The sequence below is a fragment of the Furipterus horrens genome, unplaced genomic scaffold (assembly GCF_987537825.1).
Source record: "Furipterus horrens unplaced genomic scaffold, mFurHor1.1.pri manual_scaffold_3, whole genome shotgun sequence".
NCBI lineage: Eukaryota > Metazoa > Chordata > Mammalia > Chiroptera > Furipteridae > Furipterus > Furipterus horrens.
The window spans coordinates 208,837,050-208,862,258 of record NW_028327173.1 but is presented as its reverse complement, the minus strand read 5'-3'; the positions used below and the strand labels follow the sequence as shown (position 1 = coordinate 208,862,258).

The 25,209-nt window shown below is 58.5% G+C and overlaps 1 protein-coding gene across 1 annotated transcript; it reads right to left on the bottom strand.

The window, feature by feature from the left end:
* Nucleotides 1–373: 373 nt before the first annotated feature.
* Nucleotides 374–21,222, bottom strand: HHIPL1 (HHIP like 1). The gene is made up of 9 exons (XM_090271382.1): nt 20,947–21,222; nt 16,013–16,659; nt 13,243–13,386; nt 10,706–11,037; nt 10,152–10,278; nt 8,270–8,415; nt 5,328–5,409; nt 2,693–2,775; nt 374–980 (listed from the first exon to the last, which is right to left on the bottom strand). The coding sequence occupies exons 1-9, from the start codon at nt 21,220–21,222 to the stop codon at nt 409–411; spliced, it is 2,409 nt and encodes an 802-aa protein (XP_090127508.1). The 3' UTR covers nt 374–408.
* Nucleotides 21,223–25,209: the final 3,987 nt, after the last annotated feature.

The following is a 25,209-nucleotide window of genomic DNA, read 5'->3' as shown; positions in this document are numbered from 1 at the left end:
AGGGCCTTCTGCTCCAGCCGCGGGCAGGGCAGGCCAGGTCCCCCTCCTTCAGTCCACCAGCTGTGCCTCTGCTAACACAGCCAGGGGCTATGTCTGTCCTGGAAGAGCGGCTGGGCTCAGCGCTCAGGGCTCCGAGGCCAGACTGTTCCTGCCGATGCTCATAGAGGTAAGAAAGGACGCCTCCTGCTCAGCACTGCACACCCACAGGCCCCAGGCCCTGACCCGCGCCGTGGCTTCCTGCCCGCAGGACACACGGGCAGGGGCACACAGAGGACACCGTGCACAGTTCAGACATGCACACCCAGGACTGCCGCCCCTCCGGCACTCGCGTGCACACGCCAGGGCGCGCAGGCGGAGGGCCCTGCCTGGCCTGGCCCGGAGCGAGGGAAGCCAGGCCTGACAGCCCGGCTAGCTCTCCGGCAGGTCGGGGTCCTTGCGGCCGCACACCACGCCGGCGTCCTCCTGGTGGTCGCAGTTGTGCTTGCCCAGGCCGGCGTGCCTGCACTCCAGCAGGGTTTTCTCGTCGCCCGTGCAGTGCACGTCGTCCAGCAGGATGCGCAGGGCGCGCCCCTCGCCGAACTCAGCGCGCTTGGTGGCCCGGACAGCGTGCGCAAAGCCCAGCTGGCGGCACACAACGGCGGCGGCCTTGATGTCCCAGCGGTCGTCGCACACAGTGCCCCAACTTCCGCCCGCGAACACCTCCACGCGGCCGCGGCCCGGACTCAGGCCCGCGGGCCGCACCAGACGCACGGCACCATTCGCGGGCGAGGGGTTCTCCGAGCCGGGCCGGCCCCGCTGCCGCCCGCTGGCCCTCCGGCCCCCGGGTCGCTGGGTGGGCCGTGCTGGGCGCGGGGTGGGCTGTGCTGGGCGTGGGGTGGGCAGTGGCGGAGGGGCAGTGGGGCGGGGGCGGTGGCGGCGGGGCGGCCTGGTGGTCCCGCGCACTGTGGGCCGCGGTGTGCTCTCTGCTCTCCGGATGAACTCTGCACAGAGGAAGAGCCTGTGGTCAGAGTGGCCCTGGACACCCCAGCTCTCCATCCAGAATGCAGACCCCAGGGAAAGATGTCCTTGTTCTACCCTCCACTCGGGCACTGAGGCTGGTGTGCCTCTTGGGTCCCTCCTGGCACCTGGAGCTGGGTGCAAGGTGCTTCTTCAGTCATTCTGCAAACACTCATTGACAGCTGCTTTGTGCCAGTCTGCTGCCCCGCCCTCCTGGGACTCCTAGTCTTGGAAAGGTGGCGGGGAGGGGAGCCAGCCCCTGCCCGCCACACACACACACTATAAACTCAGCAGCTCAGTGGAAGGGAGGGCATGTCTTCACGGCCTTCTCAGAGGAAGTGACCCTTCGTGCTTCCAATCTTTGGTCTGAAGGTGGGGACACTGAGGCCCACTAATGGAGAAGACTGCTGAGGGGCCGTGGCAGATGGCAGGATGACAGCCAGACTGTCCAGGGCCCCCCTGGCCCATGGCTCCCTGGATTCCCCCACTCTGCCTCCTGCTGCTCCCTCTTCCTTCCAGGCTCCACCCTCAGCCTCTGCTCCAAGACTACCACCATCCTGCACTACTCTGGGTCCCCATGGCACCTGGCACACACTCCAGTCAGTCACTGGGCCTGGGACACTAAATGACTTCTCTGTGTGTCCCAGCCAGGACAGGGCCTTGTTCAAGTTCTCTTGTGGCTCTAGCATCCTGCACAGAGCGGGTCACTCACAAAAGTGCCAGAAACTACTGAATGAGTGGATGGAAAATGGACCAAGGCTGGAAGCCAACTGAGGCTAGACTTAACTTCCCCCAAACCCCAGCTCATCTTGTCCCCCTATTTCTTCTATCCAGGGTACCCTATCCTCAAGGCCAGGCACCCCCGCTGACCCAAGTGCCCAGTTTTCCCGTCTCCCTGCAATCCCCACACCCAGTCTGCCAACTGGTGAACTGCTGGGTCCACTTGACCTGCTCAAGTATTTCCTTTGGCCCACAAGGTGGCTTTTAAAAGCCAACATTTTGAAACCAGAAGAGCTGTACGTAGCAACCACACCCGTCTTGCTCAGTGTTACATCCCCAGAATGAAGCACATGTAGGTGCTAACCGAATGAATTAAACAATTAATGGGAGGATTTCCTGCCTCTCTTAAGAACTGGAAGGTCTGGCCACACTGGGCCTCTGTTCCCACCTAGCCGGGGTCCCGCGGAGCAGCCCTTCCCCAGGACAAACCCTTTGCAGCTGGCCCACAATCCCACGGGCAGTCACTGGTGGCCTCCCCTCGCCCCCCAGGTCATAAAGAGTGGCAGCCCCCCCCCCAACCCTGGCAAAGCAAAACCATCTGTGGGGGGGCCGCCCCAGTGCCCCTCCCCTAGGGGCCCTTGCATTTAGGATAATTCTTTCCAATATTCCTTGCTCACACACAGATGCACCCTCCTTCCCTGTGCCCCTCACGAACTCTCAGTGTAGTTTCCCTGGCAACAGCTGTTTCTCCCTTTGCCCTGCTCCCTTTGAGACCTGCAGCCCCCTGGGGCCACCCACTCATGGCCTGGGACTGGCACCCCCCCCCCCCACTTTAGCTGAATCTCTAATGTGCACCCAGCACGGGCTAGGCACAGGGGCGGAGGAAGGGCATCCAGGTCCCGCTGGCAGGACCCACACTGGGGGTGCGCTGTGGGAGCTTCCGTCCCCCGCCGTGTCCCCGTCGGCGGGCACTTACTTTCTTTGGGCACCAACTGGATGAGGCGGCTCCTCACCTTCACCGAGGCAGGCCGGATCTGACACTTGCCGGGGGGTGCCCGCCTGCCAACACACAGGAGGTCACGAGTCCCGCATGGGAGCCTGCCCTGAGCATGCCCCTGTGTCATCGCCCTCCCCCCCAGAGCCAGGCAGAAAGGGGAGGGGCCCGTGTGCTTTCAGGCCTGCGCAGGTGTGGACACTGACCACGGGGCTGGTAGTGTGCCCGCGTGCCCCACGCCCCCGGGGTCTGGAGGAGCCCAGTCCCAGCACAGGCCTCGCTCCTAACGGCCCGCCCAGGGCCCTCTCAGCCTCTGCATGAGGGCCGGGGCTCACCGGAGCCATTTCAAACTGAGCGTGACCTGTCCTGGGAACATGGTCAAATGCCACTCCTCCTCCTCCCCTCCTCCCCCTCCTCCCACGGCCTGCCAGTCCGCCTCCTGTCACGGCCACCCTCCCCAGGCCCTGGCCCCCACTGCCTTTGAGGAGGGTATTTCTCTGCCCCTCTAGGTTTCTGGTGATGCTGAAACAGCAGCTCCTCTTCCAAGAGAAACCAGGGAAAGAATCGGTCGCTTTAAAGATAAAAAGGGGCAGAGTGTGTCTTGGGGTTGGCAGCAGAGCTGGGGGACCCGGGGGCCTTGGAGGAGGGAGTTTGAGAGGTGGGCGAGAACAGAGTCCGAGGTTGCCAGGGCTATGCACTGGGCCCCGCTGACATCTTTGAGGGGCACTGGTTAGGAATGGAATTCCATTTTAATTAGTTTTTGGCTGTCGATCTGTGAGTCTTTGAATGGGACTGACCCGATTCTGGGACTGACCACGTGGGCGCAAGACTTCAATAGGTTCCGTCAGCACAAGGGGTGAGCCCAAGGGGTGAAGCAGCCACATGACACGAGGTGGCTTCCAGATGGGAACCAAGGAGGGATGTGGGCCTTTTCCCCCAGAGGCTGAACAAACAGAAGCATCGACACTCGCTTGTCAAAGCTGTGAAGGGTGGACTTGCTGGTGGCTCTGAACCCACATAATGTCCACTCTTGTCACATAGACCCAGCGGGGTTTTGCTCCTTTAGGAAATTATGTAAATAATTTTTGTTACGCAGCCCTGGCTGGTGCGGCTCGGTACATTGAGCGCCAGCCTGCAAACCAAAACGTCACAGGTTCGATTCCCAGGCAGAGCACATGTCTGGGTTGCGGGCCTGGTCCCCAGTTGCAGGCGTGCAAGAGACAGCCAATCAATGCATCTCTAGCACATCTCTAAAATAAATAAGTAAAATCTTAATTTTTTTTTGTTATGCAAAAGGTGGAAGAGAGACCAAAAAGTGCTATAGCCATTATGTCATGTGTGACCCCATCCCACCCCCTCTACTCCCCGTTGCTTTGTTCTCCAAATGTTCTGTAATGGGACCTCTGTGCAACATTGTGTAGGGCAAAGAAGCACATTTATTCCAAAAGAGAAAAATGAAAGAGATGCAAAAGGCCAGGGAGGGACAGGGGAGGGAGGGAATATCTCCTCTTTCTGGCTCCTGTGACCCACAAGACCTTGAGCAGAACCGCCCTCTGCCACACAGACATAATAAGCTGATACCATGACGCACACAGTAAGGCAATGATGGGTCCCAGGCAGCATCTGGCATGAATTAGGTGCTCCCCAAATGTGACATTTCCTTAGAGAAGCACACTTAAAAAAAAATGTAAGTGTCCAAGGGATGGGTAAGATAATTAGGGCATAGTGACTCCATGGAAAATTATGCAGCCATTAAAAACAATTTTTTTGAAGGTGATGTAGCAACGTGGAAATGTTTATACAAAACAGGGAAAGAAGGATGAAGAAAAACGCAAAGTTTGCATGTGCCCTTCCTCCATGGCATAAACCCTGGAGCTACCCAGGGGAAGAGGGGAGGCACCTTAGGGGTGTGCTTACGTCTCGCTGGGTAGATAGGCATGTCACTAACAGATAGGCCTGTGCTCTCAACAGCCATGTGGTTAATGGGAACATCTGAGAGCTGCGGCAGCTGAGACATGATGACTAACGGTAGTATGGGGTTCCAGACGGGGTGCAGGAGCAAAAAAAAAAAATGACACGAGGGAAAAACGGGGCTGCCTGGAGTTTAAAAAGAAACATGGAGTTCAATTAATAGTAATGTACCAATAATAGCTATGTACCTTGACAAAGGTACCATAATAACGTAAGATGCTTAAACAATAGAGGACAGTGGGTGAAGGATATGGGAGAAAGCTCTGTATTATCTTTGCAACTCGTCTGTAAACCTAAAACTATTCTAAAATTAAAAAAAGAATTCTTCTATTCTGATGGGATGAGGAGGCCTGCGCTTCTCGGCCCCATCGGTACCCCCCGACTCCTTGTTGCCATGGAGAGGGGTGGACTTCAAGGCTGGCAGGCTGGTTGCGAGTCCTGGATCCGCCCCTCGCCCGCATCATGGGCCTGTCTAGTCACTTCTCCTCTCTGGGCCTCAGTTTTCTCACCTGAACAATGGGGATGGAGCAGTCCCCACCTTAAGGGGCGGCAGAGAGGGAAAAGGAGGCAACCAACGGCGGTGAGGGATCCTGGCAGGCGGTGGCAGCCCAGCCAGTGCCGCTGGGGGTGTATGTGGGGGACTCACCTGGAGGGATCGATTACTTTGTAGACAACCCCACGTGCTGCTGTGGCACTCGGATTGGCCGTGGACATGAAGTACAGCTCCCCTGGGGCAAGAAACAGGGCAAGGGGTAAGAATGCCGCCCAGACCCCGTCCCAGCCAGCCCCGCGCCCCTCATCAGGGGCTGAGATGAACCCTCCGTGAGGGTGGGGCCCAGACTGGAGGCTGAGCCCACAAAGAGGGCCCAGACATGCCCCAAGGCCTCTGCAGCCGTCCCCTGGGACTATGGCCACCCTGGCTGGACCCACCCAGGCTTGGCCCTCTGCTCTGGCCTCCCTCCCTATGCCCTTACGCCTGGTAACCTGCCTGGGTTTCACACCCAGCACTGCACACCTCTGGGCACAATGAGGGTCCAAGCCCAGCTCCCCGCTAACTACCTACTGGGTGACGCAGGTACGTGGCTCTCTGAACCTCAGCGGGCTCATCCCCAAACGAAATGCTTCCCAGAACTGCTGTTTGGATTAAAGGAGCACACAGGAAGTGCTCAATCAGCATTAGCTCTTCCTGCTGTTGCCACCGTCACCCAGGACTGGGTCCTGCCAAGTCCTTGAGGCCAGAGTCTGTCTCCACCGACCAGCAGGCAGAATACTAGCTCCAGAGTCTCTCACGGGAATGCTGGTGCCTGCACCCAGCCCCGTGTGAGCACTAGCGGCTCCAGGACCTCCCCTCTCCGGGCCTCAGTCTCCCCTCCTCTCAGGACTGCGGTGACAGTGTGGTGAGGGGAGTTATGAGCACCCAGCGCCATATGCGCTCTTAGGGGATGTGAGTTCTCCGCTCTCTTCTCACCCACTTCCTGCCCGGCCTTTGTTGCCAGAGGCACCTACGTCCAGAAAATAGGCTTCCTATTCCCGCCTCACAGAAGAGAAAACAGAGGCTCAGAGAGGTCAAGTGACTTGTCCAGAGTCACACAGCTGGGGAGTGGTTAAGCCAGGCCCAGATCTCAGGAATGTTTCTGTCCCCAAGCCCATACTGATGCAGGATACCTGGTGGCTGGGTGGCTCAGACACAGACCACCTGTGACCCCATGTGGCGAGTCAGCCATGCTAATGTCTTCTGTCCTTGTAGCACAGTGGGGAGCTCTCTCAAGGATGGGGTGGGGTGGGTTCCCCAAGGAGAGGTTGAGACAGACAGTGATGTGGGAGCTTGGAGGAAGGCATATTCCTGGCAGCTGGGAGAGCAGGGGAGCTGCGTGGGGGTGAGGTCTGAGACTCAAGGCCCAAGAAACCCAGGGAATTCCACGAATGGGAAGACACTTGAGAAGAATTGTGTAAGGGGTAGATCCAGCCGTGACAGGGGGCTGGGGACGGCAGGAGGACGAACCCTGCTGGGGCGGGGGTGGGGGTAATAAGTACACATGGTGATGATGCCACCCGTGGGAGGGAGTGGGGTACCCCGGACAACTGGCCCCTGCAGGAGAGTCCACAGGCACAGCCACGAATTGCCTGTGTAGCCTGGGCCCATCACTTCCTCTCTGGGTCTCCTCCTGGAGCGAGGCCCTTGGGAGCCACCATCTCCTCCCTGGCTGGGCAGCCCTCCCACCCTCACCTCAGCCCCTGGAACGACTTGGGGAGCCCACATCCTCTGCTCCCCCAGCCCGCAATGCCTTCCTGCACTGTCTTCCTCTGGCTGACCAAGCTCAAGTTTCAGCACTCCCCACCCCATGACTGAGCATGAACAGCCAGCCTCAGTCTCCCCATCTGTAAAGTGACAGGGTCGGACCAGCCACACTCCACGGCCCCCGTCCCAGGCAGGGAGCCCCACCGCGGCGGCAAGCCCTGCCTACAGCACGCTGCCCTCTTGCTCCCTGATGTGGACTGTCCCTGGAGGACACGGGCCAGCAGAGGTCCTTGTTTTACAATTTGCAGGGGGAGCCCGAAGCTGGGAGAGGCTTGTTTGCATTGGACCCCAGAGCTCTGTGCCTCCCAGGGGCGGCCTGGCTGGCTTGCTAACAGGCTGTCCCCCTGGGCTGCCTGTCACATCACTCAGTGTCAGGGGGCTGAGGAAGGGCCCCTGGGAAATGCACCTTCCAGGCCCTGCCTCTCTGTAGGAGGGTGACAATGGGGAGGGTGGAGAGAGAGAGCCCCTCCTTCCAAAACACATTAACCCCCTATTGACCAAAAGAAAGGATTTTCAAAAGCCCAGTGGGCTTGGGGAGGACAGTGGGCGCTGGGGGCTGCCCTTTGGAAAATTTAGATTCTGATGGGTGTCGGTTCAACAAAGGTTTCCCAGACTCAGGCCTGGGGGCTCTGGGCACTGGGCTCTGCGGGGGACACCCCTCAAAAGGCCCCGGGTGGGCGTTGCCCAGCGACTGGGCCAAGCATCCACTAGGCCCCACTGGGGGGCCCCTCGGCTTTTGTCTAGGGACAATCCAGGGCCAAGGACAAAGGCAGGAGGCTGGAGCAGGACCCAGCCCCCGTGGCCCCCCTTCCTCTCCTCTCCCCCACTGTTCCTTGCATTGAGACCCAAGTGCCTGAATGGAGGGCCCACTAACAGGCAAGAAGGCATCGTCTGCCCACTCTCTGAAGACAATGTGGCTTCATTTTTAGGCCCCAATACATTTGACGTCAGGCACTCAGGGCGGTGAAAGTCTTGGGAGGCACTCTTCCCCCACCTGCCTGCATTTCCCCCATGACAGAGACTTTCCTGGTCCTCTAACTGTCCCTACTCTTCCCCAAGACATCACACTCTCCCTCACAGCAGGGTGGCGGTGGGGGAAGACAATGGAGCTCAGGCTGGTGAGGATGATGCCCAGGCCAGGTCTCAAGCCCACTGAACACACCATTCTTCACCTGAAGGTGCCTTCAGGCCTGGGACTGCAGCCCTCGAACCCCAGGCCGGAAGGACCCACAGGGTGGGGACCGGTCAGGGGTGGGCGGCCCGGATGGCGAGGCCTCGGGACTGCTCACCAGCCTCGTCCTCTGCAAAGGAGATGATGTGGGGGTGGTAGTTGTTGATGAGGCCTGGAAACTCGCAGGTCTGGCCGCGGCCCATGCAGAGCTCGCTGTAGCGCCACTGGCCTGTCCCCGGGCTCTCTCGCAGGGACATCAGACGTCTGCAAAGGAGCATGAGCTGTGGGTCGTGCCTGGCCTGATGCCCAGGGGAATCCCAGCCACCAACCCATCCATCCACTCCTCTATTACCCATGCAATGGGACCACATATAATCGCAGGCCCAGCGCAAAATGAGCATGCAGGGCCTCTTGTGCAAAAAGTGGTAAGAATTTCAACACAGGGACAGCAGAGCATTAACCTAAGTGTGGGTCCTCCTGAGCATGGAGCCCTTGACACCCACGACGCTAGCCCGGCCTGACGTCTTTACTGAGCACCTACTGTGTACCAAGAAGTACGAGGGGAAAGGCAGAGACTGAAAGACCAGCTCGGTTCCAGCCCCTCAGCTCAGCGCTGCCCACTGACCAGCAGGAGGCAGTCAGGAGCTGACTTGGATATCAGAACGCATGAGGTGAGGCTGGTGCCCAGGAGGGTGCACACGCTTTGGAGCTGCCTCCACTTCAGAGCACGAGATGGAGCCTGGGCACCTTCGCCATAGGCTGATCTGGCCCCTTACTCCCTTGCCCACCTGTCAATCACCTGCTGACACTTCCGGGCCTGCTTGCTGTCCCCTCCGCTGGGAAGCCCTCCTGACGGCCCCTGCACTGGGCTTCCCCAGCACTGTGCACGGGCTCTCTGAGGCCGAACTAGGGTGGACTGAGTGATTGTTTGTCTGTCTCCCTGACTTGGGTATCAGGTATTCTTCACCTCTGTTGCTCTGGCCCTGGTACTGAGCCTGACCCAGCAGATGGGCTTGGGAAAGGCTGGCGAAATTAGTTAAAGCTCGGGTCAGGTGCCTTGGGAGATAGGAGATCCAGGGTAAAAACAGAGGCTTCACCTAGACCCACTTTCCAGAAGGGATAGCTGAGTCCCAGAGGCAGACCCCCAGGGAGGGGCGGAGCTGAGAGAAGGATCCAGGATCCGGAGACCCAGCTCAGGGCTCTCTCTCAGCTCCTGCTGCTGATGAACTGACCGCACACCCACCCAGGCCAGCAGCCTGCAAGGGGTGAGAATTCTCCTGCCGACCCTGGGCCCCCTTAACTCCTCATTTCCCCTCCAGAGGAGCAGCTGCCCTAAGTGCAGTCTAGAGCAGGCAAAGCAACCGCTACCAGGTACTGAATGAGGGTTAAATTCTAAGTGCTGTGTGCCTATCAAAGAACTCAGTCTTCCAGCAACCCTATGGGGCAGCTACCATTACCATCTCCATTTTGCAGATGAGGAAACTGAAGCACAGAGAAGTCAAGTAACCGACTCAAGGTCACATGGCTGATAAGGGGGCCAGTGTTCAGATCCCCGCCATCTCAGCTGCACATCCAAGCACTGGGACAGGTGCAGTCTTCCCTGGGCCTCTCTGGGCCTCAGTTTTCTCCTCTGTACAATGGGAGAACGAGGTAGTCGTGAGGCCCCATAAGCTCCCCTGGGGAAGGAGTCTGACCCGTAGCAATTTGGGGGTATGTCCTGCCCCCGTGGAGGCACACTGTCAGAGAGTAGCAGGATAGGACGGCAAGTCTGCAGGGGCCCCACGGGCAGACCTGGGCCAGGGCCCCAGCTCCCTGCTCCCCAGCAGGGTGGCCTCTCTGGCCTCTCCTGGACCAATGCTCCCTGAGGCCCTGGTTAGCTGGTGCAGTGACAGGTCCTGTCCCCCCAGGGCCACCCTGAGCGGCCCAGGAAGTTGTTAGTGTCCCTCCCACCTTGCTCCTTTGCCCTTCCTGCTTCCTAGAACTGCCGTCAGCCTACTTACCCACTCATGAAATCGCCGAAAATGTAGAGGCCGTTCAGGTTGGGGTACTCGCAGCCCCGGTACACGTAGCCCCCCGTGACTGACTTGCCCATTTTGTGCGGGTAGGCGAATATGGGCAGCACATCATCTGCAGGGTGGGCAGAAGTGGGGATCAGTCCCAGGTTAGCCCCTCCCCCACAATACAGCTTTGTGGGTGGTCCTGAGTCTTGCTGGACAAGAGGATGTGAGGTCGCTAGGCAGACCAGAGAGGGGGACCCAGATGGTCACCGGGGGAGGGACGTGCTCACAGCTTGTAAAGTAGGGAGGGAAGCCCAGGCTTGGTGGGGTGGTGGCTGGGTAAGGGGAGGGGAAGGGCAGGGGAAAGGCAAGGAACATCCCAGGAGGACTGGGGAGAGGGATGGGAGGAGGGGTGGTCCCAGAGGGAGGCCTGGGACACTTCCTGTGGGGTGGCGGACGGATCTTGGCTCAGGGGGTCCCCGGGGAGGTCTCTCTGAGCCTAATGCAGACAGGAGGGCAGGCGGTGACACGGGAGGAGGCGCGGGGGCGGCGGTCACCGAGGGAGGCGTTGGCACACAGCTTGAGGTCGTAGCACTCGAAGCCCTCGCGCGCGCGCCAGCCGTAGTTGCGGCCGCGCTCCACCAGGTCCACCTCCTCGAACTTGTTCTGGCCCACGTCCCCGCAAAAGAGGCGCCCGCGGCCGGCGCGCGACACCGGGTCGCCGCGGTCGAAGGAGCAGCGCCACATGTTGCGGACCCCCAGCGCGTAGATCTCGGGCCGCGCGGCAGCGTCGCCCGCGAACGGGTTGTCCGGAGGGACGCGGTAGGGCAGGCCGCCGCGCTCGCTGGGGTCCACGTCGATGCGCAGCACCTTGCCCAGCAGCGCTGACCTGCGGGCAGGTGGGAGAGGGCACTGGCTCAGGGCCGCCCCTCGGCTGGGGGTTCAGAGACTCCGCTACTTACAGCCGGGCTCCCTCCCTTGTCCGCTCAGCATTCACCAGCACCTCACTATATATGCCAAGCCCTGTCCCAAGCACTGGACATACATGCCATCGGTAGCCTCGCTTCGGCGTCACGACACTTTTCAAGTAGGTGGGTGCTACTGCAACCCCCATTTTACAGAAGGGGCTGCTGAGCTCAGAAGGGCCACCTAAGTGCCCAGTGGCCACACCGCTAGTCAATGGTAGGGCGGGGCCCATTCCTGGCAGGCTGGCTGCAGAAACCCACACTCTTTACCACAACGGCCTAACCTCCCCAGAACTGTGTCCATGGAAACATGAGGGTGCTCCCTCTTTCCTGCCCCCCTAAGGGGCTGTGCTTCAGGGAAAACATATACCCCTAGAAAAACGACTCACGTAGCCTTCTCCCAGCACCCAGCAGTGCTTGGTATGTAGTAGGTGCTCATTAAGCGTTTGCCGAGTGAATGAATGAATGGCTATAAGCAAAGTCAAGTGCACCATACAGAGCACCGAGCGGGGCCGGGGCAGGGGAGAACACCGCAGATCTTAGCAGGAACCAGGAGGCTGAGTTCTTGCTCTTCTCACACCCCGACCCCGGGCCATCGCAGGCAGAACGACGGCATGTCAGAGAGTGATGGTTCGGTTCACCCCGCACTCCACGCCCTCCACCCCAACCTCAAAGATGAGACAACCCAGGCTCTGAGAGGAGGACCGCTTGCCAGATCCCCCAGGCAGCTCTAAGCTGGAAGCCAGACCACTCCACAGAGTCATGCAACGTCACCGTCTGGGGCCCTCCAGAGCCACCCAGAACAGGGCAGGGTGCAGCCCTCACCTCCGCACAGCTCCCAGGGTGAGCAGTTTGTGGGTTTCATCCATCATGTGACACAAGTGACACCTGATGGGGGAAACCTGCCTCATGCTTGAAGACGGGAAACACGCAGGTGTTTGTAATTTTGGACATGCCCCTTAGGTCCCACGTGGGCTTTCCCCTTGCTGTTAGCACCGCAGTGCGTTCCCTCCAGGCCCCTTTTCAAGGCGGGACCGCTGTGCTTTTGCACATTTGATGCAAGTGGGTCCCATCATTCTCGCACAGCAGCAGCACCCAGGCGGTGCCCCCGTTGGAGACCCCTCTCAGTGTCCTCCTTATGGTGTCCTCCCAGAACAGCCACCCCACCGTGAATCCCCTGCCACCCGTGGGCTTCTCCCGCGTGCTCCAGCCTGCTCAGCACCAAGCGCAGACCACGGCCCAGAGCCCCAGGCCCCGGGCGCCAGGCTTCCGTATACAAGCGGGCAAAGCTCAGAGCAGCCAAAGAACGTTTTAAGTTCTGCCCAATTAGCCACAAGTCCTTAACTTCTAGTTTCTGAACTTCATCTCTGAACACACCCCCGACATGAGAAGCCGCAATGACTCTTACGCCGTCACACAGGAAAGCAGGAGTCCCAGCCTGGGAACACCTGAATCACGGTAACCGACATCAGACGTGCGGGTTTTACTTTCTGGGCGGAGAAAGGTTGTGTCATTTTTGGCTAAGGGAGTGGAGGAGGCTGCCCTGAGACTGGGGGACAGCCTTGTCTAGACTCAAGTGTGCGTGTACGTGTGCGTGTGTCTGTCTGTGTGTCTAGCTGTGGAACGACAGCAAGCCATCTGCTCGAGCCGAGACATGACTGAGCAAAACTATGCTTCAATTGCTGGTCCATCAAGGGTGAGCCTTGGGGCAGAACACCTAGGTGCCCATATGGCCCTTCTCCAACAGGTCGTGCTCCCCATTTGGTCTGAGAAGCATCCTTTTCCTTCCTCTGGTTCCAGCAGGGCTGGGCTGACTTCAGAAAACAATCCTATCTTCCCACTGCCCCTTGATTCACCCCTCAGGTACCCGGGGTGAGTGGGCACTGTGCCTGACCCCCCACAAACTCGATGGCTTTTACTCCTCACAACCAGCCTTCCCATGGAGGTGATTATTCTCGTCTGACTGATGAAAGGAGACCTGGCGGGGGTGGGGGGTCTCCAGCCGGCTAGCTGCAGGCTGAGCTGGGGCTACCCTGCCCTGTGTGGCTGAGAATGTAACTCCCCTCCAGAAGAGTATGTAATCCAAGGTATGTCAACCGGCCCACGGGCCAGCCAAAAGCAGGACATACTTGTTTTGGGCATTTCCAAACTTTCCAAAAGGGTCTCCGGCCATCCCGCCATCTCCGGTAAAAATGTAGAGGTACCCGTCATCACCAAAGAGCAGCTGGCCCCCATTGTGGTTCGAGGCTGGTTCTTTGATCTCCAGGATTATCCTAAAAGAAGATAAACCATACCCCCCCCACCAAAAAAAATGACCTCAGCCAAAATACAAAACAAGACCACAGCCATAAAACCTCTTCTCTCTTGGATACCATTTCACAGTCCGAAGGGTTTTTCCATGTCCTTTATGGCAGGTGATTTTTACAAAGATCTGGTAGGCTGGGTATGGAGAATTCATTCTGTTGCGCTAATGAGGCATTGGACGCTCAGAGGGGTTGAGCAGCTTGCCCAAGGTCACACAGCAGAGGCTGGGCTAGAACTCAGGTCTGCTAGTTCTGATCTAGTGCTTTTTCTACTGCTCCCCACTGCTAGCACCTGCCCTGTTATGATCATGCGAAGCTGTTGGCCCAGCACAACTGGTTTCCCCATGGGAAACCCCCATGCCAACCACGGAAGGTGAGCACTTTCCACGTATGCCCCCATTTGTTATCTGTGATACCCACCCATCAGCCACCTCCTTTACTGCCATGGGGGGGGGAGGGCTTCCACTGTACTGTGACCAGCCAGCTGGCTTCCCGTTAGCTTTTGTCAGTGGAAGCAAATGGCAAGAGGAAAGAAGCCCTACTTCCCTGGCTACTGGCGCTGCCTCTAGGAGCGGTGGTTGCAGACAGCGCCACAGTGGCTGAAGAACGTGGACTCGGGGTTTCAGCCCGGACATCTTGGTACCAGGAGTGGCAAACGGAGCAGCACAGGCCTCTCCCCTTTGGTTCCTCTAGCCCATGGGTGCTGGCAGCCTCCTGTAGTTATTAAGCTCCAGGTGACTTGACCTTCCCCTTTCCCAGCCCTCCTGACACCTCTGTAGCCACTGTGTTCAATTTCCTCCAACTGAAGTGCTTAGGCTGATTTTGATTTCCTAGAATTGATCACTGACTTACAAATCCCTTATTAATATTGATTAAGAAAACAAAGATATGGAAAGGTCAGGAACTGGAACCCAGGACAGTGGGCCTTCAGAGCCAAGACCAGAAGCCTTTCCATGTGAGGCCAACACAGACAACTTGGGAAACAGCCCCATCCCCAAACCCCAGGTCCGCCGTGGACCCACCTGCCACTGGGATCCTGGCCCTGGGATCAGGGACCGATAGCCGTCTCAGGCAAGGATGACACCTTATTCCTGGCCCTGCCCTGAGCCAGATGTGTCTAGGCCTGTCCTTGTAAGGTCCCCAGAGAACCCTTGCTGAACCCCAACTCTGAAGTATGCTCATTTATATCTTTTGTGTTACACCTTCCATCTTTACCAAGTATCAATTTTTAAACGTTACTGTTGAGGACACATCCCTCTGTCTCTCCTCTCTGAGATCCATGTGATAATTTCCGTCTCTCTCGGAGAACTGGTTACGAAGCCTCATATAGGATCACGAGAATTGTTTCCTCTTTTTCCTCTGGCTGCCGGGAAGCTCATGTTCAAAATTACTGCTACGTGACAAGATCTCCATGAGCCTTCAGGTTAGCCAGCATATTTGACTCCTCCTTCTTATCCTTCAATGTCAAGATCTTACAGTTCTATCAAATACATGATGTACTGGTATTTGCTGTTCTGCTCCCAGGTCCAGTCCTGGCCCTCCCCTACCTGCTCTGTACTTCAGAGGGCCAGCTCCTGAAAACTACATTTCCCATGCCCCTTTGCTAGGGGGCCTCCAGCTGGACTCAGCCAATGAAGGCGCTGGCAGGAGATTGGAGGGTGGGAGGGAGGGAGAAGCAGCCAAGGTATCTCTCCCCATCTCTCTTTCTCGCTCCAGGTAGCATCCTGGCAATAGCTGTACCTCCTCCCCAGGTCCAGCTCCCAGTGCCTGGGCCCACCATGGTTCCAGCTTCCACTGAGCAGCCCCAGCTCCAGGGCTCCAGCACCCCACCTCCTCACGTGGTCCTACAGCCCGAGAGGTGGAGGCATATTCCTTCACCTGTTAAGCCCCACTTCTCCCCAGGTCGCTCTGTCATCGTTCCTAGCAGCCCAGCCACCGTTCCCATGTCCAGTTCTGCCCACCGAATCACCTGGCACGGGGTTTATTCTCCGACTGGACTCAGACTGAAGGGTGTGCCCTCAGTGCCAGGTCAGGCCGAGCCTGCTTTAGAAAGAGTTCAGCACAAACAGGACACAGAGAGCAGGCTCCATGCGGGGGGAGCAGAGCCTGGAGGCAAGGACTGGAGAAGCCTGCTGGGGCGGGGCGCATGGGGGGTCCAGGGGAGGTGGAAACGGAAGGAGCCGTCCCCTGGCGCCCTGGGGATAGGGTGGGGGTGAAGGGGCCAGTGGGATGGGCTTGCACAACGGACAGGCCAGGGCTCCAGCTCTGATGCTTCCTAGCCGTGCGACCGAGCAGGTCACTTCACCGCTGGAAGCCTCCACGTCCTGTCTGTGCCGTGGGGACAGTGATACTTACTCGCCTCACCAGACTTTATGGGATCCCAGTAAAACGAACCATCTGAAGTACCTGACCCAGGACTTTGGACGTGATGCTGTGATGTCCGTTTGACAACGGTCCCTCTCCTGACTCCAGAACGTGGGGTTCAGCCCCCTCCCCAGGGAAACATTCAAAACATTTATCACCCCCTGCGGGACTCGGCAAGAACTGGCTGGGTCCTACCGGCCGGATTTCAGCCCCACCCCCCCAGGGAGGCCACCTCTCAGAGTTGTGGTCCGCGACGTTCATGTCGTCCTCCGACACCCTGAACTCGCTGATGCGGATCCACTCGTCGAAGTCGACCCCCACCGAGTAGTAGACGTAGAACTTGCCGTTGTGCCGGAAGCGGGGGTGGAAGGCGATTCCCAGGAAGCCCCGCTCGTCGCCCTGCCAGGGCGAGGTGAGCACCGCCTGGCTGACGTTCAGGAAGGGCTTCTCCACCCTCGAGCGGTCGGGCAGGTAGGCCCACACCAGCCCCACCTGCTCGGCCACGAAGAAGCGGTGGGTGCCGTCCTGGGCGTGGACCATGGCCACGGGGTTGCGCAGCCCGTTGGCCACCTCCTCCAGGCACAGCTGCAGGCAGCCCTTGGCGTCGGCCACCACGCGGCCCAGGTTCGAGTTGAGGTTCTGGTTGACCAGCAGGCGCGGGAAGCAGTAGTCCGTGTCGTCCAGGGCCAGGTGGCGGCAGAACTTGGCACGGTTGCCCTCCAGCGCCCAGAGCTCGCGGTCAGGCGACAGGTGGCGGAACAGGCCCCGGCACGTCTGCCACATGTCCAGGCAGTAGTCCTCGCAGAGCCCGGGCACCGTCTGCAGGGGCGTGGACGGGTCCTCGGCGTCATAGAGGTGGGCCGCGTAGGGCGAGCATTCCTGCAGAGACAGGGACGGCTCAGGGCTGCTCTGGGGTGGCGCTTACCAGCTGTGTTACCTTGGACAGGTCACCCGCCCCCAAGAACCCCAGGCTGCTGATCTGTAAAATGGGGACAACTCCATCCATGTGTCACCGGGATTAGTCTCCACTACTGCAGGCCTTCTATCTCCTTGGGTTTTTTTTTTCTTTTTAAAGATTTTGGAACACACCGACCAGGGACCAAACTCACAACTGAGGCATGTGCCCTGGCTGGGAATCAAACCGGCAAGGACTTGCCTTGCCGGGCGATGTCCACCCCACTGAGCCACACCAGTCAGGGCCTCGGCTTCATTCTTTTTCTCTTGCCTTCATGATTCCGTTAGAACAAAGAGCCACAGATGTTACTCCTGCTACTAACAACAGCAACTCGAGGAGGGTCTGAGGCTCTTTTACAGACTTTCTCTTTCAATACGATTGATGTCTCTGCTCTTCACCTGCATAATGTGCTCCTTTGCTTAGCTCCTGCTGCCTGGGCCCTTTCGCTGTGAGACGAAGGAATCAGACCCTCTCAGCCTCGCCGGGCCGCCTTCCAGTTCTGCTGGGCTCTTACTTCATGGGGCAAAACCCAGCAGCCAAGGTTCACCCCTCACCTCCCACTGACGAGACACTGTGGACCCCATTCAGTGCCCACGATTCAGAATGTGGGGGAGTAACTGCTTCAGGGGCAGCTGCTGGTCCCCTGGAGCAGGGAGCCAAGGGCTGGGTGGTTCCGCCTTCCTCGGGCCCACTGATGGTCCAGTTTGTACGGTTTCTTGGAACCGTGGTCCTGCTGGCTGAAGTGTCCATCGCATTTAGCAGCATCCTGGACGGACTGGCCCTCCCTCTGTCCCCTGTCACTCCTGCTTCTGGGATCCACTCACCCTAATAAGGAAACAGCTCATGAGCTCTGCCCCAGGTTCTGCTTTTGGGAACCCGGGTGGAGGCAACAAACCGGGCCAAGCCTCTCCCAGTTCCAGCCTGCAGCACCCACCTCCTGCGAGCTAGGAGCCCACCCCACCTGCCCCAGATTGAGAGCCAAGCACAGGCACCAGGCACTGGCTGATCCCTGATCCTCTCTGCCCACAGCTGCCCCACAGCTCCACCATCAGCTCCTGTCCCCACTGCTCCTGCCTCCTGCCCACCTTCCATTTCCCGACACTTTCACCTCTGAGCCTCCGCATGCGCTGTTCCCTTTGCAGGCATGCCCTTCCCTCGCAGGCAGAATTCTATTCAACCCTAAATAATAACCATCGCTATTGGAGAAATAGTAGTAACAGTAACAGCTCCTGGGTTTGGGGCAGACTGTGGGCCAGGGATCAGGCTGAGCACTCTGGTGAATCTAAATTTCCTCCCTAAGGCGACTGCAGGCAGGAGGTTGGCTCCTGTCCCCATGGCACAGAGGGGGAAACGGAGCCTCCGAGAAGGAAACCTCTAGCCAAAGTCACATGCCAGGTGGACAGGCCGGGGTGGGCAGGTGGAGAAGTGGAGTTTATCCCAGCTCCACTGGCTGGCTAACTGCCCCACCCAAGGCCTAGTTAAGTGCCTCCCCCCCCCCGCACTTTGGCACCTTCCCTGTACCCCACCTACCCAAAGCAAAGGCCTCAGTTCCCCGGCTCTATAGGTCCTTTGGTTGGAGCCCCTGACGAGAACGCAGACGTAATTTCTTACGTCTGTGCCTGACACATGCCCTCCCCAGCCGTGAGCTCGGCGGGCCCCGGCCTGCTCTGACCCAGCCAAGAGCCCCAGAGGTGTCAGGGGAGGCGCTGACGGCACGCGTCCCCCTCCTTGGCCGGGCCAGGCCGGGTTCCAGCAACAGGCCTCCAGGGGCAGCTGGTGGCAGGCTGCCCTCCGGGCTGTGTTCTCCGGCTCCAGGCCAGAAGCCATTCCCTCCCATTACACGATTGTGGCTTTTGTCACACCACAACCTGTCTTCCTGGCCCCTCTGGTGCTACTGTGGAGCGAAGGGACACTTGGCAATGTGTGCTTAGAGGTCTGATCGTCACTGTCCCAGGTCTAGACAGCGACAGCACATTTCATACACTCGGCTCTGCTGACAAGCAGGCTGAATGGCCAGGCCTGGCCCAGCCTCTGTGCAGTGTCACCTCCCCCCACCCTCATGGTCCGCTGGAGCCTCATGAGTCCCTCCAGAAGCTGAGGGAGGACCAGGGAGGGTCTGTGTGCACACTCGCCTCGTAATCTTCACAAGCTGTGGTCACTGTGACTCCTGTTATACAGACGCCCATCTGGAGTCCACCTCCCCACGGCAGTTGTGAATGCCTGCTGTCACTGACTAAAACTTGCACTGAAGGCACTTGGGCCACCTCCCCAGTAGTGGACATCAGGAGGCACTGACTCTGGATGCAGCCTGGGCTCACAGAGCACAGTCCTCCACCTACTGCTCTACCAGGCCCCGCCAGGGGCCCCGTGAGCCAGCCTCAGCTGCCCTTCCCAGCTCACTCCAGACATGAGGTCACTCCCAGAAATGCCTCGGCGGAGGTGCTAGCAACCACTCCACCGCTGGTTGCTCAAGGCCCGTCTGTGCTGGGAAGATTCCCAAGGAATGAGGGGAGCCTCCTGCCAGGGGAGGTAGCAGGACTGACCCTTTCCTTCCTTCTCCTGGGTTGTGTCCACCTGAGTTGTCCTGCTGAGCCTGCCACAGAGTAAGCGCTCAACCCACAAATGTGGGGTGAATGCACGAACCCTGCTTGTGACCGGGGGTGGGAAGGGGACAGGACCTCGTCCCGTGGAGCCCCCAGGCAGCTGATGGAGACAGACACTTGACAGACGTTTCTGGCTCCCTTGAGATGCACAAGGGCTCAACAGAGTCACCAAAGGGAAGCACCCCGCTTTGCATTCTGGAGCTCCTCAGAGCCAACCATCTGCTCCGATCCATTTTTTTAATTTTTAATTTTTATTCCTTATCAGAGGAGAGAGAGACAAAGGGAGAGGGAGAGAGAGACAGAGAAACATTGATAGGCTGCCTCCTGTACACACCCTGACTAGGGATTGAACCCACAACCTAGGCATGTGCCCTGACCAGGGATCAAACCCACAACCTTTTGGTGCCCAGGGACGATGCTCCAACCAACTGAGCCAGCCAGCCGGGGCTCCCATCCCTTCTTATTTCCTACCCTGATGGCCCAATCACATTGGGAATGAGTGAGGTCCCAGGACTCACCATGGCCACCACTGGGCTGTGTGACCTCCAGGCAAGGCCCTGACTCTCTAGACCTTCACTCTGTTGGCCTCTGGGCCTGGCTCAGTCCCCACCCAGGGGTGGGAAGCCCGTGGGGGCCAAGGAGCAGGCGCTAGAGAAATCCACCCGGAACTGTGCGCTGAGCCCTTTATCTGCATGCGTCATTTAGTCTGCGTGGCAACTCTGGGGGCAGGTGAGATGCGAGGAGCCGCCTGAAAGAGCTCTGAAGTGACCCGCCCAGGGTCATGCAACCTGGAAGTGGCAGAGCCAGGATCACATCCCAGCGTCTGTAACTGCAGGCCAGCTCTCCACCCCTCACCCCCAGCACCTGCCCCTGCAGGGCCCCTCCAGCCCGTCCTCTCACTGCCTAGGGGCTGGGCCAAGGTCAGCCTTAAGACTTAACAGTCTACCCACCAGCTCAGGTCAGGCACTGGGCATCGGACCCAGGCAGGAGGAAAATGGACCACTAAGGCCCAACCTGGTGTGAGCAGAAGCCCGGCTCCCCCGCAGAGGGAGATGGGAGCAGAGAGGCTTCCCCGCCAAAATGTCCCTCGGGTGGTCTTGAAGGATGAGACCTCTGCGGGGTGGGGCGCCACCCCAGAGAGGGGACACAGCACAAACCAAGGTGGGGCTGGTAGCGCCTGAGGCGGCGCAGGCCTGGGGCTCACCCGGGTCTGAGGGTCCTGGTCCCCCACACCCGTAGACAAACAAAAAGCCAGCGCGTTGCCTATGCCCTGCGCAGGCCCTTGAGACAATGGATTCCTACCCTGGTACCCCGACCAGGGCGGGGCTCCCTCTCCCGGGGCGCTCGGGGCTAACTCCAGGAGGCCCCGGGTCCCAGGGGAGAGGAGCCCCGAAACACCGAGGGAGTGATGACGTCACCCACCCGCCCCTCCTGCTTCGGGAGGGGAAACTGAGGCCCACAGAAGGCCCAAGTCACAGAGCCAGAGAAAGCAACGCCCTGGCTTCTCCCCTCCCCGGTCCAATTGCTCCCGCTGGGGGCCTTGGGGCCCGAAGCCCGCTGCCCACCCGCTGTCCTCGTCCCGTGGGGTGACTGCCGCGCCCCGCTCACCTGGCACAGCAGGTCGAGCGCGTACCCAGCGCACGCGGCCCACAAGCCGGCGTCTACGCGCGCCGCCAGGGCCCCGAAGCGGCGGGCCAGCGCGGCGTCCTGCTCGGGCGCGCAGCAGCCGAAGGCCGAGTACTGCGCGCAGAAGGGCAGCGGCTGCGGGGGCCGGAAGGGCGGCCTGAAGTCCAGGCACTGCGGGTGCCCCGCCGCCCCGAGCGCCCGCAGAAGCAGCAGCGCCAGCAGCGCTCGGGCCGCGGCCCCGGCTCCCGGTCCCGCCATGCCGCCGCCACCCCACTCCGCCCCGCCCCGGACCCCGGGGACTCTCCGGCCGCGCCCTGAACGCCCGCCTCCCGCCTAGCCCGCATCCTCCCGGGGCCGGCCTCGTCTTGTGTCTGTCCACCTCCCAGGCACGGAGGTCACCTCTGGCCCTGGACACGTGGGCGGGACTGGAGGAAGGGCGGTGCCCCGCAGCACTTGGAACTCCGCACAGCCTCGGTTCCCGCTGTTCCGGCCGCCGCTTCCTCCAGGACGCAGAGCCTTTCCAGAGACAATGGCAAGGGCCTGGCCTCCTGGGGCCGCGGGTGCGGACTGGACTGCGTTTGCAGTTCTGACTGGGACTCAGCCTCCTCTCTTGGGCGCTCTCTAGTCCCTGATGCTCAGGAGCCCTTGGCCAGAGGCCCTCCTGGCTCCTTGGTGGTGGTCCTACTGTTAGATAGGACAGGGGGCTCCAAGTCTGGGCAGTTCTAAGTGTTATTACTGTCATTCCTGTTCGTGTTGAAATGTAGCACAGTGTTTTGCAGATGCAACTGTACATGCCTTGACAGAAACTCAGAGAGATAAGTGTAGCCAGCTGCAAAGAAGACATCTGCCTGTAATTGACCGAACAGCATATACGAGCAACGGCTAAGCCTTGGGTGTGAATTCCCTGTCTCCTTTACTCGCTGCGGGTAAATAAAGCTACCTTGTGACAACCATGTCTGGTTATCGACTAGGACACTCCTTGAGTTCGGTAACACTACCTCTGATGGGGTCAGGGCAGGGATGCAATGGAGCCAGTGGCTGGGGGTTCTCACGGACTCACTTAAAAATGGAGCAGGAGCAGTGCAAAGTACAGGTATGTTGGTCAGAAAATCACAAGTAGAAGTGACACCTAGGCTTGGGGGTGGGGAGGGCCGATGGGGCAGCCTCCAGAGTCCACCCTTGGTCCTACCCCCACCCCCCCCCCCCGGCTTCTTCCCTTTCTTCCCTCCTGAGCCAGCAGATTTCCCTACAGCCCAGGACTGCTGGGCTCGCGGCCTCCCACTGCTGCCTATCCCCTGGGTGGGCTTCCAGCTCTCCATCCTGTAGCCCCTGGCCAGGCTTCTGGCCTGGATCACATGCCTGGACCATGGTCCTGTTATGCAGCTGAGGGAGCCCGAGCGGAGAGCAGGACCTAGCCCAATTCACACGGCAAAGCTGGAGCTCCAGAGCCCGGGCGTCTTCACCTCTGCCCGGACTCGGAAGGAGGTCGGACGTCATCCCTCCTGTCCTGCCAATATGAGAAAAGCCACACGGACCTGTTAGAGAACTGAGTTCCGAGGGTCCAACCCCACCCTGGAATCTGATGACAAGCAAATTCAGCCTCAGCCACGACCTGTTCATCAGGCCGGAGCCGTGAACTGGTAGGATGGCTTAACCAGAGTCCTGATGAATTACTGGGGGCTCAGTGTGTGCTAGTATGAAACTGAGAAACTCCAAGCAGGGATCACAGTCTAAAGGGGGGCATAGTTTTGTGATTTGACCTCCAGGAGCCCTCCCAAACCCTCTCATGAGGGGGAGCGGAAAGTTGTCTATGAAATACACTCATAGCATTCCCCATAGCCAAGGCCCGCTCTCCAGGGAAAATGACTTCACGAGAACCTATCCACCCTGGGGGAAGGCATTTCCCCAACTCCAGCCCCTTCTAACCTGTCTTTCCTACGGGGGGGGGGGGGTGGTGGTATTAAGAGACACTAGTGAATGTCACAGCCCAAGGACATACGATTAAGAACATTTCTTCTCCCAGCTCCTTACCGACACCTCCGCAGGCCTTCAGTAGACTAACTGGGCCACAGTTACAAGAGCTGCAAGACACACTTTATCTAAGGAGGAGTCTCAAGGAATTCCAAAGACAACAGGAGGAACAAAAGACACCAGAGGAAATTGCAGCCACTGACTCCTACAGCTGCAGCAGAGATTAAATACCACCGCCCCTAGCGAGACTAACAGAAATCCTCACACCAACCGCCCATCTACCTCAGTTCCTGTTACCCAGTACATCATGTCTGGCTTTCAAGAAAAAGTTGTATGACATGCAAAATAACAAGAAAAAGACATTGTCTGAAGAGAAAAAAACATCATAACCAGACTCAGGAAGACACAGAATTGGGAACTGTCAGACAAGGAGTTTAAAATAACTATGAGTAATACATTAAGGGCTCTAATGGAAAAAGTTAACAACATGCAAGAACAGATGGGCAGTGTCAGTAGAGAGATGGAAACCTAAAGAAATAAAAAATTAAGACATGGTAGAAATCCAAAGCACTGTCACAAAAAGGAAGAATGACTGCGATGAGTCCAACAGGGGACCGACTGTCAAGGGGAAAGTCAGTGAGCTTGAGGGAGTGTCAACAGCCCAAACTAATATCCGAAGAAGGGGGAAAATGTTTTTAAAAAGTTAAACAGAACAGAACACCCAGGAACCGTAGGACAATTTCAAAAGGTATAATATCTGTGTGATTGGAAAACCAGAAAGAAAAGAGAGAACACAGCAAAGGAAATATTTGAAGGAATAATGGCCAAGAATTTTCTGAAATTAATGACAATTACTGAAAACAACAGATCCAGGAATCGAAAAGCACGTAGAGCAGGATAAATACCCCCCAAACGTACAGCAAGGCCTGTCATATTCAAACCGCAAAAACCCAAAGACAAAGTGAAGGTCATGAAAGCAGTCAGAGGCGCAGGAGAAAAACGGCAGCAAGCGTCTCCTTAGGAGCCAGGCGGGCAGGAAGAGAGAGCAGTCAAGTGTTTAAAGTGGTGAAAGAAAAAATGCCACCAACCTAGATTTCTATACCTGGCAAAATTATCCTTCAAGAGTGAAGGAGAAACAAAGACTTTTTCAGAAAAACGAAAACAGTGAATTCACCAACAGCAGACCTGCCTTACAAAGCATGTTAAAAGAAGCCCTTCACGGATAAGGAAAATGATACAGGTTAGAAACTCAGACTAGTGCGTGATCATAGCATGCACGTGAGGGAAATTAATCCCAGCAATGCCGTAGGGACGGGAGGGAGGAATTGGGAAACTCTGTTATCAGAGAGCCCCTGCCCTCCATGGAAAATGGGGTAGTATTGGTACTGGTGCACCCTGACCGGTGACCCCAACGAGGGAGGGGCTGCAGGAAATGAACAAGGTAAAGCCACACCGCCTGGGTCAACAAGCCAGTGCAGAGCATGGTGACAGGGTCCGCCCCCTCCTCTGGGCCAAGACGTGGCAGGAAGATGTTACTGCGCGGAGCGTGCGCAAGGCTAGGGAAATGTTTGGCCAAGGGAAAAGCCCTCCTACTCCCTTCCGCTCCCTGGGAGAAGGTGAGGCCGGAGTCCGAGGCTGCCTGGGAGCGCAGAAGGCCACCGTGGTGGCAGGGGGAGGTGCTGTCCCATAGTCTAGCCCGGGAAAGGACGCTATCGGCTGCAGGAGGCTGTACCCTCTGGGAGAGTGCAGAAGCCTGGGCCCGGAAATAGGAACGGAGGGGAGTGGGAAACGCGCTCTTTTCCTCTGGACCCACTTCACAGGGGTACAGGCCGGAGCTCGCGGGACCGCCCGGTCTTGGAAGCCGCGTCCCTGATGGTGGCTCCCAAAAGGAGGGGGCCTGAGGCCCAAAGCCAGCGGGGAGAGAAGCTGAGCCGCTTAGAGGAGGACTCGGGGGGCCGCCTGCTGTTCCCGAAGGGCGGTACTTTGGGTGAGAGAAGGAACTCTGGGCGCAGCCTTGGACTGATCTGGCAGAGGGTGGCGGGGTTTTCCTCTGGGTTTCCCGGAGGGGATGGGCCCTGAGGCAGGAGCCTGCCATCCTCCCAGGTTGTGCAGCTTTTGAACAAAAGATCCCTTTCCTTTCCTCATAACCCTCTGCCTCTGGAACTTGCCTATGCATGGCAGTGGGCGGCCGAACCCCACTTCTGTTCAGTAACAGTGTTACTCTAAAATAGGCTTGCATGAGTTAAAAATGCATATTTCCTCTGTACTATTTGC

Bases quoted from the DNA above. Each gene is read 5' to 3' on its own strand.
- HHIPL1 (XM_090271382.1), bottom strand. From the start codon at position 21,222: ATGGCGGGACCGGGAGCCGGGGCCGCGGCCCGAGCGCTGCTGGCGCTG. The intron at 10,279-10,705 runs GTGACCGCCGCC...CCCACCCTGCAG, and splicing joins GTGTGCCAACGCCTCCCTCG to ATGATGTGCTGCCCATATTC. The intron at 981-2,692 runs GTAAGTGCCCGC...TCCTCTGTGCAG, and splicing joins CCAGTTGGTGCCCAAAGAAA to AGTTCATCCGGAGAGCAGAG.